The sequence below is a fragment of the Metopolophium dirhodum genome, chromosome 4 (genome assembly GCF_019925205.1).
Source record: "Metopolophium dirhodum isolate CAU chromosome 4, ASM1992520v1, whole genome shotgun sequence".
Lineage (NCBI taxonomy): Eukaryota > Metazoa > Arthropoda > Insecta > Hemiptera > Aphididae > Metopolophium > Metopolophium dirhodum.
In genome coordinates, this window is record NC_083563.1 from 6,030,184 (window position 1) to 6,049,902 (window position 19,719).

At 33.1% G+C, this 19,719-nt stretch overlaps 1 protein-coding gene across 3 annotated transcripts; it reads left to right on the forward strand.

The window, feature by feature from the left end:
* Nucleotides 1-11,442: 11,442 nt before the first annotated feature.
* On the forward strand, nucleotides 11,443-16,410 carry LOC132943766 (carboxypeptidase Q-like). 3 transcript variants are annotated; one of them, XM_061012857.1, is made up of 7 exons: nucleotides 11,443-11,600; nucleotides 12,101-12,479; nucleotides 14,084-14,234; nucleotides 14,388-14,637; nucleotides 14,901-15,141; nucleotides 15,652-15,834; nucleotides 15,967-16,410. In XM_061012857.1, exons 2-7 carry the CDS (start codon nucleotides 12,118-12,120, stop codon nucleotides 16,220-16,222), a joined length of 1,443 nt encoding a protein of 480 aa, XP_060868840.1. In that variant the 5' UTR covers nucleotides 11,443-11,600; nucleotides 12,101-12,117; the 3' UTR covers nucleotides 16,223-16,410. The 3 variants fall into 3 exon arrangements, with proteins under 3 accessions (XP_060868840.1, XP_060868839.1, XP_060868841.1); XM_061012856.1 differs by having other exon boundaries at nucleotides 11,446-11,600; nucleotides 12,034-12,479; XM_061012858.1 differs by lacking the exon at nucleotides 11,443-11,600 and adding an exon at nucleotides 12,028-12,041.
* Nucleotides 16,411-19,719: the final 3,309 nt, after the last annotated feature.

The window sequence follows — 19,719 nt, forward strand, 5'->3', positions numbered from 1 at the left end:
ATCCACGTCCTAAAATTTAATCATAAATCAACAAACCTGATTCGTCGTCTGTGGTTGTGTAACATCTTGTCAAACATTTTTTTCTTTTATACTCAGTGCAACGCCAAATTATTTTTTCTTCACTCTTTCGGTGTATACTGAATAAATATCCTTCAAATATTAGTAAATTATTGCCTTTTTGGCTTTTAACAAATTCTAGCATTTTATAATTAAATAAAAATTGTTACTTAAAAAATTTGATTTAAGACTGTTAAATGCTCACGACACGCACTGTAGGACGTAGGTAATGATATAAAATGACACTATAATACCATTATCAAAATAACGAATACCTATTACTAGATTAGATAAAGTGCGATTATTACTTCTAATCGCAACAGCTATTATATTATATTTTGTCGGGGATATTTTGTCGGGGATATTTTGACCGGGATATTTTTACCGGGATATTTTGTCGTGGAACCAAATAATATAGGTGCGTTGCAAAAAAAATAAGTATTATTTATTAAACAGTTTACCTATTTCATATAATACTCATAATAAAACAAACCTATATAAGTTATTTCAAATAGTATAATATGGCCATATCTTTATACAATTTAATTGCTAGACTTTAATTAGATACATAAGGTTTTATTTTGCTATTGTATTAATATTGTAATATTTAGAATCTGTTGCAGTTTATTTTGTATACTACACTAAATTTATGATTACCAAATTTGACTCACCTAAAAACTGTAATATATTATGTACCCACTACATAGTATAGGTATTTCATATTTAATATTTAACCACATAATCGAGCACAATAAATATTGCACAATAAATGTAGACAATAAAAGCAGTAGCTGTGTATATAAATTTGTTATTTACCTTTTAATTATCTGTTTATTAATTTGATTTTATGCTCTTTACTATGTAGTAGGTACATAATATATTGCAGTTTTTAGGTGAGTCAGATTTGATAATCATAAATTTAAATTTAAATTGTATAATGATATTGCTATACTATTTGATATTACTTATGTAGGTAGGTATTGTATATTTAATCGTGAGCAAAAATATTATATTAAATATATAATACCTTTACTACGTAGTAGGTACTTAATATTTTACAGTTTTTAGGTGAGTCAAATTGGTAAACAAAAATTTAGTGTAGCATACAAAATATACCTACCCGTAGTATAGTCATATCGACCAATCGATTAATAATAATATATTGTAATACACTCTGCGTTGAAGTATTCGAAAGTTTCCGTCATATCCATCGTCGACTCGAGCTAGGATATTATTATATAATTTAACTAACCCAACCACCGTATCAACTCTTAACATTTATACATTTATTTTTTAAATATGCATGTGCATACAGTACCTTCTGTGGCTATATCGTGTATCAAATATATAAATACCGATACGAGTAGCTCATGGCGTCACCGAGACCGAGTAGGCAAAAGTCTGTAAAATATAAAATCGAACGCTTCGACGCATATATATATGCCTGTGTATAGTAATAACGACGCCGTCCGCTCTCGCTGTCAATAAATTTAGCGGGGAACGCGGAGAAGTCATCAACGGGGAGGTCCGACGTCTTCAATAGGAGTAAAACTCGAATCTCATTTGATTTATTCAAAAATATTTTATTTACCTGAACCCAGGGTTACGTACTAAATGGTGTGTTATTTTTCTATTAAAAAGACGTTATGCAAATTTTAAGTTCTAAATAATCTATTTAACTGTGTTGTCTTAAGTATTATATTTAATTGATTTATCATCAAATTTAAACATACAAATATTATCTATCCAATATTATCTCAACTGCACATTATTATGTATATTATAGTACAAATGTGTAGGTACTGTATACTCAATGAATGATTTAATGATTATACTTATACACAATTATTATTGACACATCACGTAGACGCTTTATTCATAATATTATGTTAGATACCTACGTGGTACGCATATAATGCTACGTATTTAATTAATAAATTTAATTAAAAAATAAATACAAATATAATTAACAGCTCAAGTCAATAATTATATAGTCGTTAAATCTGTAAAAATTGATTTATACACTCGACGATACGAAAAAAAGCAACGACAGTTTTTTGTGTTCACAATTTTTTTTTTATTTATCAAACAAAAACAATATGAAATATATATAATAATATATTGAATTTAATTTCAAAAACGGAAACAATTTTGGAAACGGTTGCCGTTATTATTTATAATTTTGTATGTTCAAAAAAAAGGTAGAACAAAAAAGAAAAAGCCGAAATTTATAGAGTGAATATTATTAATTGAGATATAAGTAAAGGAAATTTAATTTCAAAAACGGAAACAATTTTGGAAACAGTTGCCGTTGTTATTTACAATTTTGTATGTTCAAAAAAAAAGGTAGAACAAAAAAGAAAAAGCCGAAATTTATAGAGTGAATATTATTAATTGAGATATAAGTAAAGGAAATTTAATTTCAAAAACGGAAACAATTTTGGAAACAGTTGCCGTTGTTATTTACAATTTTGTATGTTCAAAAAAAAGGTAGAACAAAAAAGAAAAAGCCGAAATTTATAAAGTGAACATTATTAATCGAGATATAAGTAAAAGAAATTTAATGAGAAAAAAAAATACGACGGACAGGAGTGAGGAGACGCAAATAACTAGGAGGGGAGGGTACGGAATGGCGATTTGGTGCAGATATGCAATCTTGTGGCCACTGGTCACCTCTGCACGTTCCCACGACCGGTCCCCCAGGTTGACGGGTGTCACGGGCGCGTTTGCTCGGACGCGTGACGACCTTGCCCAGCTGGCGAGGCCAGACCGAGACGGCCACGGGAGCGATGACGGTTGACGGCGACGAGCGGCGGCTATAGTGCGCGATGTCGTGCGCGTCGACGGTTGACGGTGACGACTCTGACGACAGACGGCGAAGACCAATAGACACGTGGAGAGAGTGAACAGAGATTTTGTGCTGCGGAACAGTCTGCGACGCGGCCGACTTGGGATTACCGCGGGACGAAAAGGCGAGAGTCATCGGATCCTTGACTCCCGGTAATTTTCGCCCTGGCGTCGTCCCTTCAGCCGCGTCTTCGTCCGATGACCGCCGCCGGACCATATGAAACAGTTAAACTAAACCAACGTAACCTAACTTAACCTAACTACCCTAAGTTCCCTCGGGTCCGGCGCCGCTCACGTCCGTGTTCCTAACACATAAAATCTCTATACCACTCACCCCGTGCCGAAGTCTCCGCCGTTGCCGTCGAAACGAGTCGTCATCGCCGTCGTCATCGTCGGTATGCCGTCGGGGCGGAATCGTTGCCCACGTCGGTACCTATGCTATAGCCGCCGCGTCGTCGTCGTTGTCGTCCGTCGCTCCACGTGACCGTAACTGCAGCCGGGCGCCCGCCAAGCCGCCAGAGGGTCTCGCGCGTCAACTACGGCCGAGCGCGCTACGCCCGTAAACCCGTCGTGCTGGGGGGGTGGTCGGAGAACGTGCGCGGGTGACTTACCGCCGCGCACCTTCCGTGCTCTTTTCCGTATCCTCCCCTCATTTGCGTCGCCGTCATCCTGTCCGTCGTCTTCGGCCCAAGTGGGCTGTGCTAGTTGTGTTAGCTTCGGACGGTCTTACTGCACCCGCAGCAGAACAACACGCGAAAAACGCGTTTAACACTTTTCCACGTCGACTTTTTACGTGGAGAAACGCGTTCTTCGCGTTCTACTGCGGGTTCTTCCTTGCCGTTCAGCTCACCGATACTATCATCTATCACAGCTAATTCGTTGGCCGGCCCCTCAATGTCTTCATACAATACATCTTCTTCGTCCACGTCGTCGAGAGGTCCGTCCTCGGTAGTCGGAGCTGGGTCGACGGTTTCCAACTCCAAGGACGGCGCATCGCCTCCCGACTTCGCATAACTGCAGGCTGATAAATCTTTTGAAGTGTCGTATTCTTCGACTGTGTAGCCGAGTGGTGCTGTCTCGGGGATCGGAGCTGCAGGCTCAGATTCCGCGAGAGACAGCGCATCGCCACTCGGCAGTTCACTGTGCAAGACACTCGACTCCTCAAAATCTTCTTCGTTCTCGTCGTCCATTCCGGTTGCCTCTTCTAGTGGAGCCACTGGAGCATCGTCCTGAACCGAAGTGGTTTCTCCAGGCTCGGACCCTGAGGACTGCACGTCGCCACTGGAGGCCATATCCGTAACAATGGAAGACAGAAGATATTGAACTAGTCGTAAGAGATTTTCGTCGTCGACTTCATTTTCATAACGGCGATCCATTATACCAACTACAATTAGTTGGAGTATTTCGTGAAATGCATCTTGTATATCGTTGCTGTTACTATTGTTGAAAGCCATTTTTTATTTGAACGTAGATATTTGTGTCAGATATAATTGAGAATTGCTAATGAGCTAAATACAAGTCTCTAAACACAGAGACCGGTCAATTCGAAAATCTCCCAGGCGACGACGTGTACCTATATATTATTATATAGCCAGATAGTACGTTCTATTACTTATTTATCTCAAAAGAAGTTGTTATTGATATCAGGAAGACAGAAGTACAGGAGACATTAGAATCAAAAAAAATCAGTAGAATTTTGTTGATGACAAATGACTATACAATTTTTTTTTCATATTTAAGGCATAGTAAAAATGATATTTATTGATATTTAATGTACCTACTTTACATTGTTACTGTGGGAGGGGTTAGCCGTGGATAACAACTTTGCAGTGAAATTTTCAATCGGCCACTCCTAAAAAATCTTGAGAACGCCAGTGGACTCCAACCTTAATCAGAAAGACATATGATACCTATACCTACAATTACACACTTCTATAGATAATCATATCTTGATAATGCATCAAACATCATTCATCATTAGAATTTAGAACATTTAGCACATTCAAGACCATCACTGTTCATTCATCCATCCCTAAGTAGTTTATCATCTCCTTCTTCCTCTCCCTGTCTATCACTGTCTCGAAAATATTATACTTAGATAGATAATAGCAACTCAATATCTTGTAAAATACAATAATGTACACGATCGTAGTTATATTCTTCTCTCCCACCACACCCCGGAGAATACCGCAACCCTGTGCCCGGCGATTTATGTGTCACGGTGGCGCGTCTCCCATCCATTACTATATTTTATTATATCCACGGCCGTACAACAAGTACACACATTATTATAATACATATAACACAAGTCTGCGGGCGCTTTCGGTGTACACAATCGTTTCCGTTCCGCTACACGACCGAAGTTTATAGATATTATAATATAGTATAATATGTAAAAAAAAAACCACAAACAGACGTCTGCGGAATACGATGCAATTACGTTCATTCGTATTTTCCTGTTGCCGTATTTTATAAAATTATATTATATAGTGATCTCGACCCGTCTCCGTGTTATTATTATTATTATTATTATTGTTATTATTACTATTACTGTTTGTATAAAATGCAGTGCAATCGCATCGACTTGTTCGCGGCGAACGATTACACGCCGACCAGAGCCATAAACAACAGCAGCCGCCGCGGATCACTGATTTCCGTCTTGTATAATCTCATATTATACATCATATGGTACTTACGTCGTCGTCGTCATCCTATATTGCACTTGCACAAATCGAACCCTCCCCTCGGTTTCTCGACCATCAGGGAATGCCTCGGCCGTCTATTTAATATTATATCCATGTGCATTAACCGCGATTACTTGCTATTAGTGGGCACACATTGTAATCATACCAATTTGTCCTATTAACACAGAAATCCATGTTTAAAACATTTCACGGTGACTTTTAAAACACATTAGAATATTACACATATGTTCATATAATTAATTCATGCGTGATCCAAAAACGCAAACAAACCATTAAACCAATAATCATAATAAATACGTCTATGAGTTATATATATATATATTACGTCTTTCTTAATTTTTACAAATTTATAACAATATAATATTTAGCAATTTAAGTACATATGTGTTCTGGCATAGAGTAAAGTATAGGTACAAGTTGGAATTTCACGGTAAGTAGGTTATGATAAGGTATATATATATTTTATTGGCCTTATGTGTCTGTATGTGACTCAATAATATTCAATCTCAGCCCACAGGGATTTAGGAATATAGAAAAAGGGTGATTTATTTATTCAAAATATGCACATGTTACTTATTTGTTATTTTTTAATTATTAATATAATAAATTAATTAAATAATCGGCATTACAACGGTTTGTAACCCTCAACCACATTGCATATTTCACATACATATTTTATACATAGGTGTATAAGACATAAAATGTTATCGATATCAAATGGTTGGACAATTTTGTTCTGAAAAATTGAAATTGCATATTATGTACTGCACGACAATCCGTTCTTATGATTATAAACTCATACCCCAGTCGGAGAATTGGAATGTGCCTATCATATTATTATCATTGTTGTAAGCGTTGTAAATTGTGAAAATGTTAAAATGAGAGAGAGACAATTTGATTTCTTACTTTATCCGCCAATCTCGAGCTTGAGATGATCATAAATTATGATATAATTATTCATAATGTATATATCCTTGTGCAATACAAACTATACAGTATGTAATAATGTAATATAAGTATGTTTTTCGTTCACAGTTTACAGCGTCATCAGGTTCTACAACCGGCGGTGTTTGTTAGGTATATTGTCTCGAATTTTTGAAAAAAAAAGGCAAAAAACGCGCGCGACGGCGGCGGACGTAAAACGCGTCGTCTCGGCCGCGGAGGGCTAGCCGGGAAAAAAGTACGGCCGCGCGCGGCCAGTAAATTTAGAGGGGAACGCGAATAAGGTCCGAGCGGGGACACGGAAAGTCCTCGGACGGAGTAAAGACGAAAAATCTGAAGAAATTTTGAAAATTTTGAAAAAAAATCGTGAAAAGTGATAAGGAGCGTTGATAACGCAGCGACGGCTCCGCCGCCGCCGGGAGACCGCCCGTCGAATTTTTTCATTGGAGGGTTTCTGTACTTACTAACTTTTTTTAATTTACAGGAAACTTTGCAAAATACAACCGATCTGACCGATCTGTGAAAAGAAATAGAGTCCAATAACAACTACAGTTACAACATTAAATCCATTTTCGCTCAAGTTAGTTACTACTCGAATATATTTTATATAAGATAATTAACTATGATGCAAATAAATTATGTAGTAAAATTGTATTATTATATATAATTGTATACGAAACGGGTTCAAGCAAAGAATTCAAAGAAATTATAGCTTATACGTCTACCGCGGTACACGATAATGACGACATCGAGACAGGTAGGTGCCTAGTTATTATACCTTTAGTGTGAAAACCAGTACCAAATCTATCAGCATAATTTCCTTAGTGTTTGGCTCATAACGATAGTGTTAATACCTAAATGTATTTTGATATCTTATTTTAATCGTTTACAATGTCATAGGCATTTTCAGTATTCAACAACTGGAGAAATAATGACGATATTTTTTGTCAGCAAACTCGGTAAACGATTTCTTACGTTGTCGGCGTTATTAATTTGCTCAATTTGTTATATAATGATCGGTTTAATTGGTGTGTACTGGTCAAACTCAATACCTTTAACTGCTTGGTTGGTGTTAATATTCTTTTTAACTACAATTTTCTTAGCATCGTTTGGAATAATGCCTATTGCATGGGTACTTCTAAGTGAAATATTTCCAATGAAGTGAGCATAAAAAAAATATTTCTTTTTGATTATAGGTACCTAACCTATTTTAATTCAAAAACTTAAATTGTTTTTAATACATTTCAAGAGTAGAAACATCACCTGCAGCGCTGGTGCGGCATTTGGTTACTTATTATCTTTCTTCATGATCAAATATTATCTTGATTTCTCAAACTTTGTGAACTTTTACAATACATTTACTTTATTATTTGGAATTTCGGGTTTATTTGGTACTGTATATTTTTATTTTTATCTACCAGAAACTGAAAACAAAACATTACAAGATACATCTGAATTTTTCAAATAGAATGTGTAGTACAAAATATTGCCATAGTATACTTAAATAAAAATCACAGGACAGTTAATTACGACGATCCACACAGAAGGTGGGGTGATTCAATTTACATAATATATATACGCATTAGGTATATACAATGTATATTATACATACATAATATTTATTATACACTGCACATGGCACAATATGCAACAGATAAAATACAATACCGACTACGTCTCCACTCACCACGTCCACCCGATGTACGATCGGACGCTCTACAAAATTACACAAATTATGCTTTACCAGTGGTGCTTACGTTGCTCCGTACAGTATAAAATCATAAACGCATCGGGATACCTTAACGTTTCGTTTAACCGATGCACATCAATAACAAAGGGATTACACCAAAATCGTCCAATATAAGGATCATACAAAATCTACTCAGCAACAGTGTTTTCCAGAAGAAGATCCGACGCACTACGCCCGCGTCAGTCTACACCTGCACGATGCACTTTTTCACTGTTCAAAGGAGTTATTATTATATCGCCGTTCGTATAGACATATTATTATATATTGTATATTTCATCATCCAAGCATTTGGCGTGACTATTTAATTAATTATCTTGCATTTTTAACTAAATCCATTTTGTTAATTATTTATTCACCTCACGCTCTATCTATTCACCCTTAGGGCCTTAGAATATTATAATAGCCACGACCTTAGACACAATAAAATAGTTCATATAATAACTAGTGTTTCGTCTAGTCGTACGTTTCTAATATTTTTAACCTGTATAAATAATTAAGTCTTATGTTTACAGTTAATTTTTAGTTATTTTAAATGTTTGTACCTATTCATCGAAATTGTGATTTTTGTTTTGTATGACATAGGAACTTTATATGCCTTTGTTCATATTTAATTGTATATATTTATAAGGTAGCTTAAATTTTCATAGGCTGATATAGGTAAATGTATTCAATAAAAAATAGTATTTAATTTTAAAATTATATTGTGTTTCAAGTTGGAGGTTGAAGTCAATTTTGAATTATAAATAGAAAAGACTACAATAAAATACAAGGGTAATTTTTATATTTTCTCTGTTTTAGTGTTAGTAAATTTGGGAAAAAATTTAGATTCTAAGAAAATAGCATTTTTATAACGCAAAAAACTATTTTTTTTTTTTTTTTTTTTTTTTATTGGGTAACCCGCGGCAACATAGGCCATTGGGTGTGGGGAGGGCACTGTAGGTTTTTTATATTGGGTAGGTTGGTACACGTGTGTGTTGTGTTTTGCAGAATTTCTAATGGGGCACCCGTAGGTTTCTGCCGTGCCCCGGGGGGGGGGGGGGGGGATGGCGGCATTTGTTCTCCGGACACCGTGACTTGCACGGAGAAAAATGCCACCCAGTGGTCGAGGATCGAACTCGGACCGGCTGTGCCGAATCCGTCGCGTTAGACCGCTCGGCCACCTCGTCCCCCCTCAAAAAACTATTTAAAAAGAAAACATCTATGATTTATAAGATAATTTCTATTTACAATGATTTATAAATTATAAATATAGAAAACCTTATAAAAACCCTAATTAAATTTCATATTTCCATTTTATTTTTATGTGTATATATATAATATATATTATATGTTTTAATAAGTTGTTTGTGGGAATGAAATCATTAATTTGGATTGACTGTATTTAGGATTTTGTATTAATTGATTATATTAATCCACCGTAGGTGGAATTAAGTAAAAACGACAAACTTGGTCGTAGAACAATCTAGAACATCATATGCCGAATATTAAATAACGCATTGAACAAAGTTTGAGTCATATACAGTTTGTACATTTAACGGGTAACGAAGTGCACGGGATCAGCTAGTAATAATAATAATAATAATATTGATAATAATTTTATTGTAATTTGTAAACCTAATATTTTAATATTTTTGTATGAATTTTAATAGTATACATCCTACTAAGACATCAAGATGTAGAAGTACAAAAATTATATTAATTTAGTCCGTAACTTGTTTTGCTACATGTTCTTATTTTTGCGTGCCGTACTTCTTTAGAATATAATTTTAAAATTCTAAATTATGCATTCAGCAACTTTGATTTGTATGTAAATACCTACCTATTAAAAACAAAATATGTATTTTTCAACATTTGGATTTTTTTTAGAAATGTTATGCACTCTGTCGTACAGGACGAGTATACTCATGACCGTTAACCACTCACAGATAGCGCAGGTTAGACCATATGGCATATATTAGACACTTATTTAATAATTAGTGTGTGCAGTATACTTAAAATAGGTATAATAAATACGTTGTGCAGAAAATTCAATTTACTAACAATTCCATCAATAGACATTTTTATAATAATTAAAGAAAAAAAACCATTATGTTTGTTTAAGACCAAAAATAATACCTTTAAATAAAAGGTTTTATTTTAAATTTAGGTTTTTTTTTTAATACCTTTTATTGATGTAAAAGAAAATTATACATTATTTTTTTTTAATAAACTCAAACGTTTTAATATTTTATAACATAGTATATTAATATATTATAAATTATTATATAGGTGCTTTTATAGGTACCTAAATAAATATTATTTAATATTATTAATATAATATAATAGGTATAATGTTACCCATTACAATAATTGATAAACTAGACAGATCAATTTGTGCTATTTTTACATTTTAAATTGGGTGAATCTGCCACAAGTCTATAATATTATAGTATAAACAATGACATTATTATTGTGATGGAAAATGACCCCCCTCGCTCCACTCAGAATCTGAAAAAAAAAATAAAAAATTGAAAATGTCCGTAGACAGCTCAAAATGAGTCAAAATATTTTGAAAATGTTATCAAGTATAGGAATTCTAATACATAGGTACTAATTACAATTTACATATTATATTACGGATACTTGCTACTAGATACTGCGGATAGTTGATTGAATAAATATTACAAGGTCAAGAATTATCAAAATTCCGAGGTTGACCTGAATTTTAAAATAGTCTTTGAAAAACGAGATTATAACGTATTTTAAAAATGTGTCAACATTTTTTTTTTTTAGGAAGATAATATAATATGTATATTAGGTATTAAAAATTCAGATAATCGTCATTTGGTGTTAATCTTTTCACATATGTAATAGACGGATATACAAAATTATATTATTTACAATAGTCGTGTAGTTGATATTTTTTAAAATTCGGCAGCAAGTCAGCCGAGCCATATCCGATGTGCGTGTGCGTGTTTATTATTGAAATGTTGATAATAATAATGATATAACATCGTCATCGCATAATGATTCACCGTTACATTCGCATTATAATTTTTGATAGGCGTACCTCTATACGTACTATGATCTCGTTTATCTGCTCAGCGAGATGTACGTACGGGAACGAGTCGTCGCCCTTTGTTGAAAAAAATTATAATACATCGACTGCAGTGTTGATGATGTTGTGTCGGCGCAGTAACATAACAACCGCCGTCCGGTCCGGTGCTTCGAGTTTTCCGTTTTTGATTCCGTCGCGGACCGCGCGTAAAACGCTACGGGTAGTCGACGGACCGCGGACGCGCCCGATTATAACACTACAGGTAGGTGGTAGTAGTTATATAGTTAGGCAGCTCAGTCGTAGGTAGGCGCAGGCATGTATACTAATAACATGGGCGTAACACGATAGCACACTAATTAATAAAAATAATGATTGTTTTACATTAAATTAATCACCATGTATAAACATATTAAACGTGTATCGAAGTATTAAACTGATTATAATACCGTGTATATTATTCTATATAGGTAGTATAATTCATACAATATTACTGCAATGTGGTAGGAATATAATATACAAATAGATACGTACATAGTAATATCATATTATAGTCCTATTATTAATTATTATTATAGTTTAGGGAATTTATCAAACTATAATATTAATTTAAGCCAACAACATTTCGCAATTATTGCGATAGGTTTTCTCAAATTTAAAATGGTAAAAAATGCGAAATCGTGCTGTGTTCGTTGCAGGTAAAAAGGTAATAAGTGTGCAATCGTATTGGACCGAATATTATATTATTGTACTTCGCGTTAGCAGCAAACGGCGGAATCCACATGACTTCTCGTCGTTTCCGGTATTCCTGTCCGATCGCCGCGGTGGTTGTCTTGTTACTGGCCCTGCTCATCCCGCCGCTGACGGCAGCGTCTTCCGGTAAATGCCGACTAGTCCGTTCTCTCCGCGATGAGATCGCCAGCTATCGTCCCGTTGTGGAACGCGTGCTCTCGTACGTCCAGGATAAGAACGGTTACAAGGGCAGGACATGGGCCGCCTTATCCGAGTTCACAGATACGTTCGGCTCACGGTTGGCCGGCACGTCAAACCTCGAGAACTCCATCGACTACATGATGAACTCACTGAGGGCCGAAAACTTGGACAATGTGCACGCCGAACGCGTCATGTTCACGGGATGGCAAAGGTATACACTATTACACTATACATAATATACACTATACATCGTGTAATATATCAAACGGTTTTGGGCTCATAATAATATTATACTGCTGTAGCAGCTAATATGGCCTTGCACGTGTTTGCCTAAAATCAACCCTTTTTACCCAAACTCAAAAAAGAGTGATTTGGTTTTCGCTCAAAGAAATATTATTCATAGAAAATTAAAAAAACATTTTGGTTACCACTGTCCACTAATGTCGTAATAAAAAAAAACTTAATTACAGTTAATATTATTATATAACTTTAAAAAAAATGTCAATACAAAATCACCGTCTATCATGAAATGATATTTATTATACAATAAACGGGATACCTATAAAACGGGTTCAAGAGACTAAAGATCTTGGATTTATATACACACTGACTTTATCCTTTAGATCTCATATAGATTATGTTTCCTGTAAGGCTTTAACAATTTTAAGATTTATTCGTCGACATTCCACTGAATTCAATTCAGCACGCCTTGCTTAGTCGCTCTATATTGTTCCCTTATTAGATCAATCTTGGATTATGGATCGATAGTTTGGAATCCATACCTTCAGGTCAAGATCAAACTTGTCGAAAGAGTTCAATCTCGCTTCCTTGGCCTTGCTGGTTTTTTACTAAAAATTGATCACCCCCAGCACGATTACACGCCAGTCATGAGAAAATTAAAACCCTGTTTTCTTAAAAATATACGAGAAAGAGCTGACCAACTATTGTTGTTCAACTTGCTTCATGGTAGGGTGGATGCATCCAGACTCCTGAAACGCATTAGTTTACATGTACCAAGTGTTCAGACCAGATCACATGAGCCATTTTTCCTCCCCACATTAAGGTATTACTTTTCGATGAACGATCCCTTAGTCAGAGCCATGCGCTCGTTAAATAATAATAATATTGATCTTTGGCCTTAATCAAACATGTTTTTTTTCTGTCAATCTTAATTATTACCTAACCTATGCATACCTTGTTGTTATAACCAATTATATATACATTGTCATTTTTGTTTATACCTATGTAAAAAGCCATTTGGCGTATATTTATAAAAATAAAATAAAATAAAAAAAATGGTTGAATATTATTCTTAATAAAGTCCAAACCGAAATGCATGTTAAAATTAGTTGGAATTAGTTAAAAAAATGTTATGAACATTTTGAAAGAATCAAAACGATAAATAAATCATTTTAAAATTACACAATATAAATAGAAAAAAATTCAGATAATTCACATTCGGGTGTTAATAGTTCACAATATAATTTGAAATGTTACCTACATAAATATTATATAATAATAAGATGGGAAGAATTAATAATAATAATTACACATATTCTAAGTATATAAAATAGGTATGTAAAACTGGAATAAATTCAAACTATTTGCCCATCAATTTACATTTTGGTACCTAGTCAATATTATAGCTGTAAAGTGTACACAAACATAAATAAATTGGTACTATGTAGGTACATAATATAACATAACAATATATTTATTATTACACAAAACAATAATTATTGTCAAACATTAATAATTATACTCGGCAATAATAATTGTATATTATAATATTATACTGTTCGATTACGGTTTTAGACGTAAGGAAAACGCTGCGTTAGTGAAACCTAGGTTCAAGAACCTGGCGATGTTGGGGCTGGGTGGCAGTGTCAGCACGGCCCCGGAAGGAATCAGGGCTGAAGTAGTGGTGGTCACCTCGTTCGACGATCTCTCCAATAAATCGTCACAGGTATTATCTATAAGTCATGACCTATATATTATAATATTATCTTTATTAACTGACGAAACGCTGTCTCTACGCGTGTTTATTAATTTAATATATGTAAAAAATAATCTTAAAATATATATTATAAAGTACGCATCTTCATAATACATCTGTCAGGTCAGCGGAAAAATCGTCGTGTACAATCAACCGTACGTGTCGTACTCTGAAACTGTGGTGTACAGGTCGATGGGAGCGAGTGAGGCGTCCAAGTACGGTGCCGTGGCCACATTGATCCGATCCATCACTCCGTTCTCGTTGAACACACCGCACGCCGGCCATCAGAGTTACAGCGAAGGCGTGAAAAAGATACCGACGGCCTGCATCACGGTCGAGGACGCCGAACTCTTGTACAGGATGTACAACCGAGGTCAGGACGCGTCATATATTATTATAAATGGGTGGCCATTATTGACGGGAAACTTGTTTTAGGGGTAGGGGGTTGATTAGGTTAGGAAAAAAATCTCGTAGGATTTAAAAAAGGATTTCTTGAAAGCTTAGAATCAATCCAGAATCGTTTAGTGGAGTTAAAATTTTGTTTCTATAAAACACCATGCATGTATAATAATTAATAGCTGTATGCATATATAATAATAATAATATATCATATCACTTTTAACGTATGTGGTATAGGCACCAAATTGGAGATTTTTTTGAAAATGGACTCAAAGTTCTTTACCAACGCTACATCCAGGAACACTGTTGCCGAAATCAAAGGCACGACAGAACCCGATAAAATAGTGTTGGTATCGGGACACCTGGACAGTTGGGACGTGGGTCAAGGTGCGATGGACGACGGTGGCGGTGCGTTTATAAGCTGGAATAGTCTCGTCGTACTGAAAAATCTCGAACTTCGACCTAAGAGATCTATAAGGTAGGTAGTATATTACACGTAAGTAGCTTAAAAAACATAACAGTATATGATAATATAGATTATGGATTCATGTTGGATTTTATGCTATTTTTTTGTATTTTTCTCGCTTTATTCCATAGTCTAAAATCTAAATATTACCCAAATTCAAATATCCGTTTTATAAATATTAAATTGGATTTAGGCATAGTATATAGGTATTTACGAATTCATATAAAACAATTAATTAGGGATATTTCATTTTGATACTTTTTTTTTCTGAAATTTGAATTTGTAGGAATAGATACTGACAAAACGTCGGACAAAAATATGTGCAAGGTTGATTCAGATACTCATATTTTGTATACTGCGTAATAATGTATTATTAATATTTTGATTCCTGATAAATTACGAATTATTTGCTCAATAGTATTAAACGTCATATGTGTCGGGTATTTTATACATCTATACAATATTATCTATATTATAATTTACAATGGATACTGATGGTGATTTGTATCTCTTTGCATACAGATGTTTATTGTGGACAGCTGAAGAAGAAGGATATATAGGGGCCTATGCGTACTTAAAAGGACATAAATCAGAACTTGAAAAATTTAATTTGGTCATTGAATCGGATGAAGGGACGTTTCAACCGTATGGAATTGAGTTTCATGGTTCTGAAACATCAGCGTGCATTATGGTTGAAGTGGCCAAGTAACTATCAATATAATATTGAGGATGTTTATTTATTTTTTATTTTTTGTCAGTAAAATACAATGGTGTTAAAATAAAAATGATATTAATTATGCATAAACTGATTAATTTTTATTGATTTAATAATTTCAGATTATTTGACTCCATCAATGCGACTACCATGCAATCCAGCAAATACAACGTTGGTTCGGATATCGAAGTATTTGAAAACATTAATATACCCGGTTTGAGTTTGTTGAATAGAAACGAAAAATACTTTTGGTACCATCATACAGAAGCCGATACGATGGCCGTCGAGGATCCAGATTCGTTAGACTTAAACACTGCAATGTTTGCGGTTATATCGTACATCATTGCTGATTTATCCGTAGAACTGCCAAAATCATAAACATCATAAAATATTTATATTACTTATGTCTAACGTCTGTAAAATTAAAACAATTTTCTACGAATAGCTTAGGCAACGTTAGGGCTTAAATCATATTAGCCATTAGGCATGTATGATAATATATTATATAAATGTTGTACTAAAATCATTAAAGGTCTTAAAAATATTAAAACATATTTTCAAATGTATTTTGTTTACTATTATTTCAGTTAGTTCTAATTCAACCGATGGAATATGTTCTTGTATTATACCAAATAGTGAATTGTATAATTTACGTTGTATGCATAAATTGAATATTATTCATATTATTATGATGATTAAAATAAAAAATTCTGCTCGATTGTAAAACCATTAAGGATTAATTTCACAATACCATTGTAAAAACTCATTTTTTACATTCTTAATCGTTTTGAAAAATTAACAAAATATGTTTAATTACACTGTGTTATAAAACTATGGACAGCGAAGTGTGGGACTTCTGAGGGACTAGACCCTACAGAAATCTTAAAAGCTTTCCTCCCAAATTGAAACTGTATAAGTGAACCATGTACCTAAATAGTAATTGGGGTGCAGGTTGATATTCTTTGGAATATACTGATATTCCTAGGCCCTACCAGATTTTTAACCATATACTTACGCCTTTGACATTGGGTATTTGGGTCATTCAGACAAATATTATCATAATTTTTTCTTGCGGCCGTTTGTTAGTAAGTACCTATAAAAAATACGCATGGCCAATAGTAAAAAATATGCCCGATGGTCAATGTGTGGTAGCCAAAATCGTCATAAATTAAAATTGAGTTATAGCCTAGTGAGTTGACAATTAATATAAAATATAATAATATGTAAACGATAGTTATTTGTATTTTCCAACGGAGATTGCTTCTATGAAATATTATCATCGCGCCCTCACATCAGTCTGTGTACAATATAACAATAATAATAATATTATGTTATCGTGAAAACACGACCATGACATTTTGGCATTCGAAACACATGCAACGTATTGAAAACAATTAGGCCAAAACCCAAGTTCCGAGGGAACAATGCCAAGTATGTCATTTCTTTTGTGTAAATTATTTTATGTTGAATTGAATGAATAATTAATTTGAACGAACAATATTTAGTATCTGTCACCGTGATTCAATAATCATTATTCATTACCTATACCACGAGAAGACGTCGCACAGTGTTCCAGAAAGGATTTTTAGCAGGACAAAATTATTTATTTATAAAACTATTTTACTTTTCCGATACTTATAGTTCATTTTCAAATTCAGTTTTTACCTTGTGCATTCATAAAGTCCTTAAACCAAATTTTTGAATTCCAACGATACGTTATATATTTTTTTTATTTAAAAAAATTATCTGAATAGTATAATTAATATACAATTTTTTACATATTATATAAATCAGAATCACTGGAACTGACAGGTTCTCCGTTAGATGTAGCTGCTTCGTCTTCTTCTTTCTTTGTATCTAAGTCACATATAATTGTTGACGAATTTGTAAAATATAATAGTTTTTAAATATAATAAATTCTATGTTGCAACTAGAGGACAAGTTAAGCTAATAGATAACACTAACTTCAAACCTCTACTACAACTACTTTTTTTTCGTATCCTTAATAATTAAAAAAAAAAAAAAATGTTTTTTACACATTTAAATATTTTTATATATATATATGACTTAAATTGTACATGCAAAACTAAGTGAAAAAAATATATACATACCGTCCACTAGTGTATCCATGATACTGAAGAAAAATATACGAATTAACTTCATTCAACGAACGACGCTAACCATACAATAACTACCTATAGGTTAGGTTATATCTATATATAGAGTCAAACAATTTAGCTTGTTATTGAAAACCTTATCTCAGACTATTAGTATAATCAGTACACTATTATAACTGTATGCAATAGCGTACCAAATTACTGAACCGTGATTATAGTTGTAGTTCGACAGAACTTTTTTATTCTGAATCTGATAAGTTTACGTAACTCTACGTAGCTAAGTATGAAAAGGTTCTATCGTCAATCGTCATGTTATTCAATGTTGGTTAGTATTAAAAGGTTTCATCAATAATACGATAAAAATATTAATGACAATATAATATCGTACAATATTTTTGTAAAAGTAGGTATCAACTTTTTTCTTAGCCTATAAATAGCTCAAAAAGAGTTTACATATTTCGAAAGCTGTATGGTTTATGGAAAATGATAATATAAACATCCAACTGATTTTGTCAACAATGGATTTGCGTAAAAACTAAAAACCCCTGTTTTTCCTTATTTTTTTTTTTTTGGACTACTTTTGTAAACTATACTGTGAATTTTCAATTTTGACCTCTCAAAAGTACCAACTAGATTCATTTTCCTATCTGAAAAAATGTTGAAATTAAAAATCGAAGCATTATTTCTAACAGGAAAAAATATTTACAGACAGAAAAAAAACACTCATCGTTGTAAAATCAATACAATCATTGCTTCGCTCAGAATCTAAAAAAAGGTAGGAAAGTGGAAACCGTTTTTGTAAGGTGAAACTTACATTAGGTGTCATGTATGTCACTGTAATGGATGTGTTAAAATTGAATTCAATAAAATTATATCATTATACAGAAAAAACGATTCTAAATAAATTTATATTGCTATTAAAGTAATTTATTTTTCTAAAAGTGATACAGTAGTACATTTGTACTTACCAAAAATATTGAATTTGAAAATGGCATTGATTGTATAAAATATAATAATATAATAAAACGTTAAATATTTCAAGAACTGTAGTTCTATAGTTATATAGTCCACAAATAATATTTTTAAATTACACAAAAACAAATTAAATATATATATAGGAAATTAGGAAATAATAAAATAATCATTTAGTCATAATTAAAATTTGAATGAATTTCATCAAATTTCTAACCTTAAACGTGTATATTATAAAAAAGTGACTAATATAATATCATCGAATTTTTTTAGTTAGTATGTAAAAAATCATAATATGTAGAAATTATCAAGCTTTAAGACCAAACGAAAATTTTTTATCGACATTTAACGAAGAATAAACAAAAGAAAATATTATGTAAATTGTTCATAAATAGCTCAAAAAGCGTCAACAATTTTATCATGTACAGAAAATGCTAATACATTTATGTAGATAAACATTTGGTGAAAATTTCAAGTAACTACATAGTTATTCGTTTTTAAGAAAAAATTATTTCGATTTTGTTAAAAAAAACTGGTTTTGCGTAAACAATTTTACGCAACCTCAAAGTTGAAAATCTAAATATTTTTTCTACTACTTTTCATGTAAGTATAATACAGACACAAAAAAATAAAATAAAATAAAATCACGTCATTGTAAAATTAATACATTCATTGTTCCGCAGTCCACTCAGAATCTAAAATGGAAGAAATTATAAACAATTATGACTTGTGAATAAAGTTATGAGTCATATTAAATATTATTAATATCATCACTCAGTACGATTG

Excerpts from the sequence above, each read along its gene's own strand:
- LOC132943766 (XM_061012857.1), top strand. The coding sequence starts at position 12,118 with ATGACTTCTCGTCGTTTCCGGTATTCCTGTCCGATCGCCGCGGTGGTT. Across the intron at positions 12,480-14,083 it reads ATGTTCACGGGATGGCAAAG|ACGTAAGGAAAACGCTGCGT; the intron begins GTATACACTATT and ends TTACGGTTTTAG. Across the intron at positions 14,235-14,387 it reads TCTCCAATAAATCGTCACAG|GTCAGCGGAAAAATCGTCGT; the intron begins GTATTATCTATA and ends TACATCTGTCAG.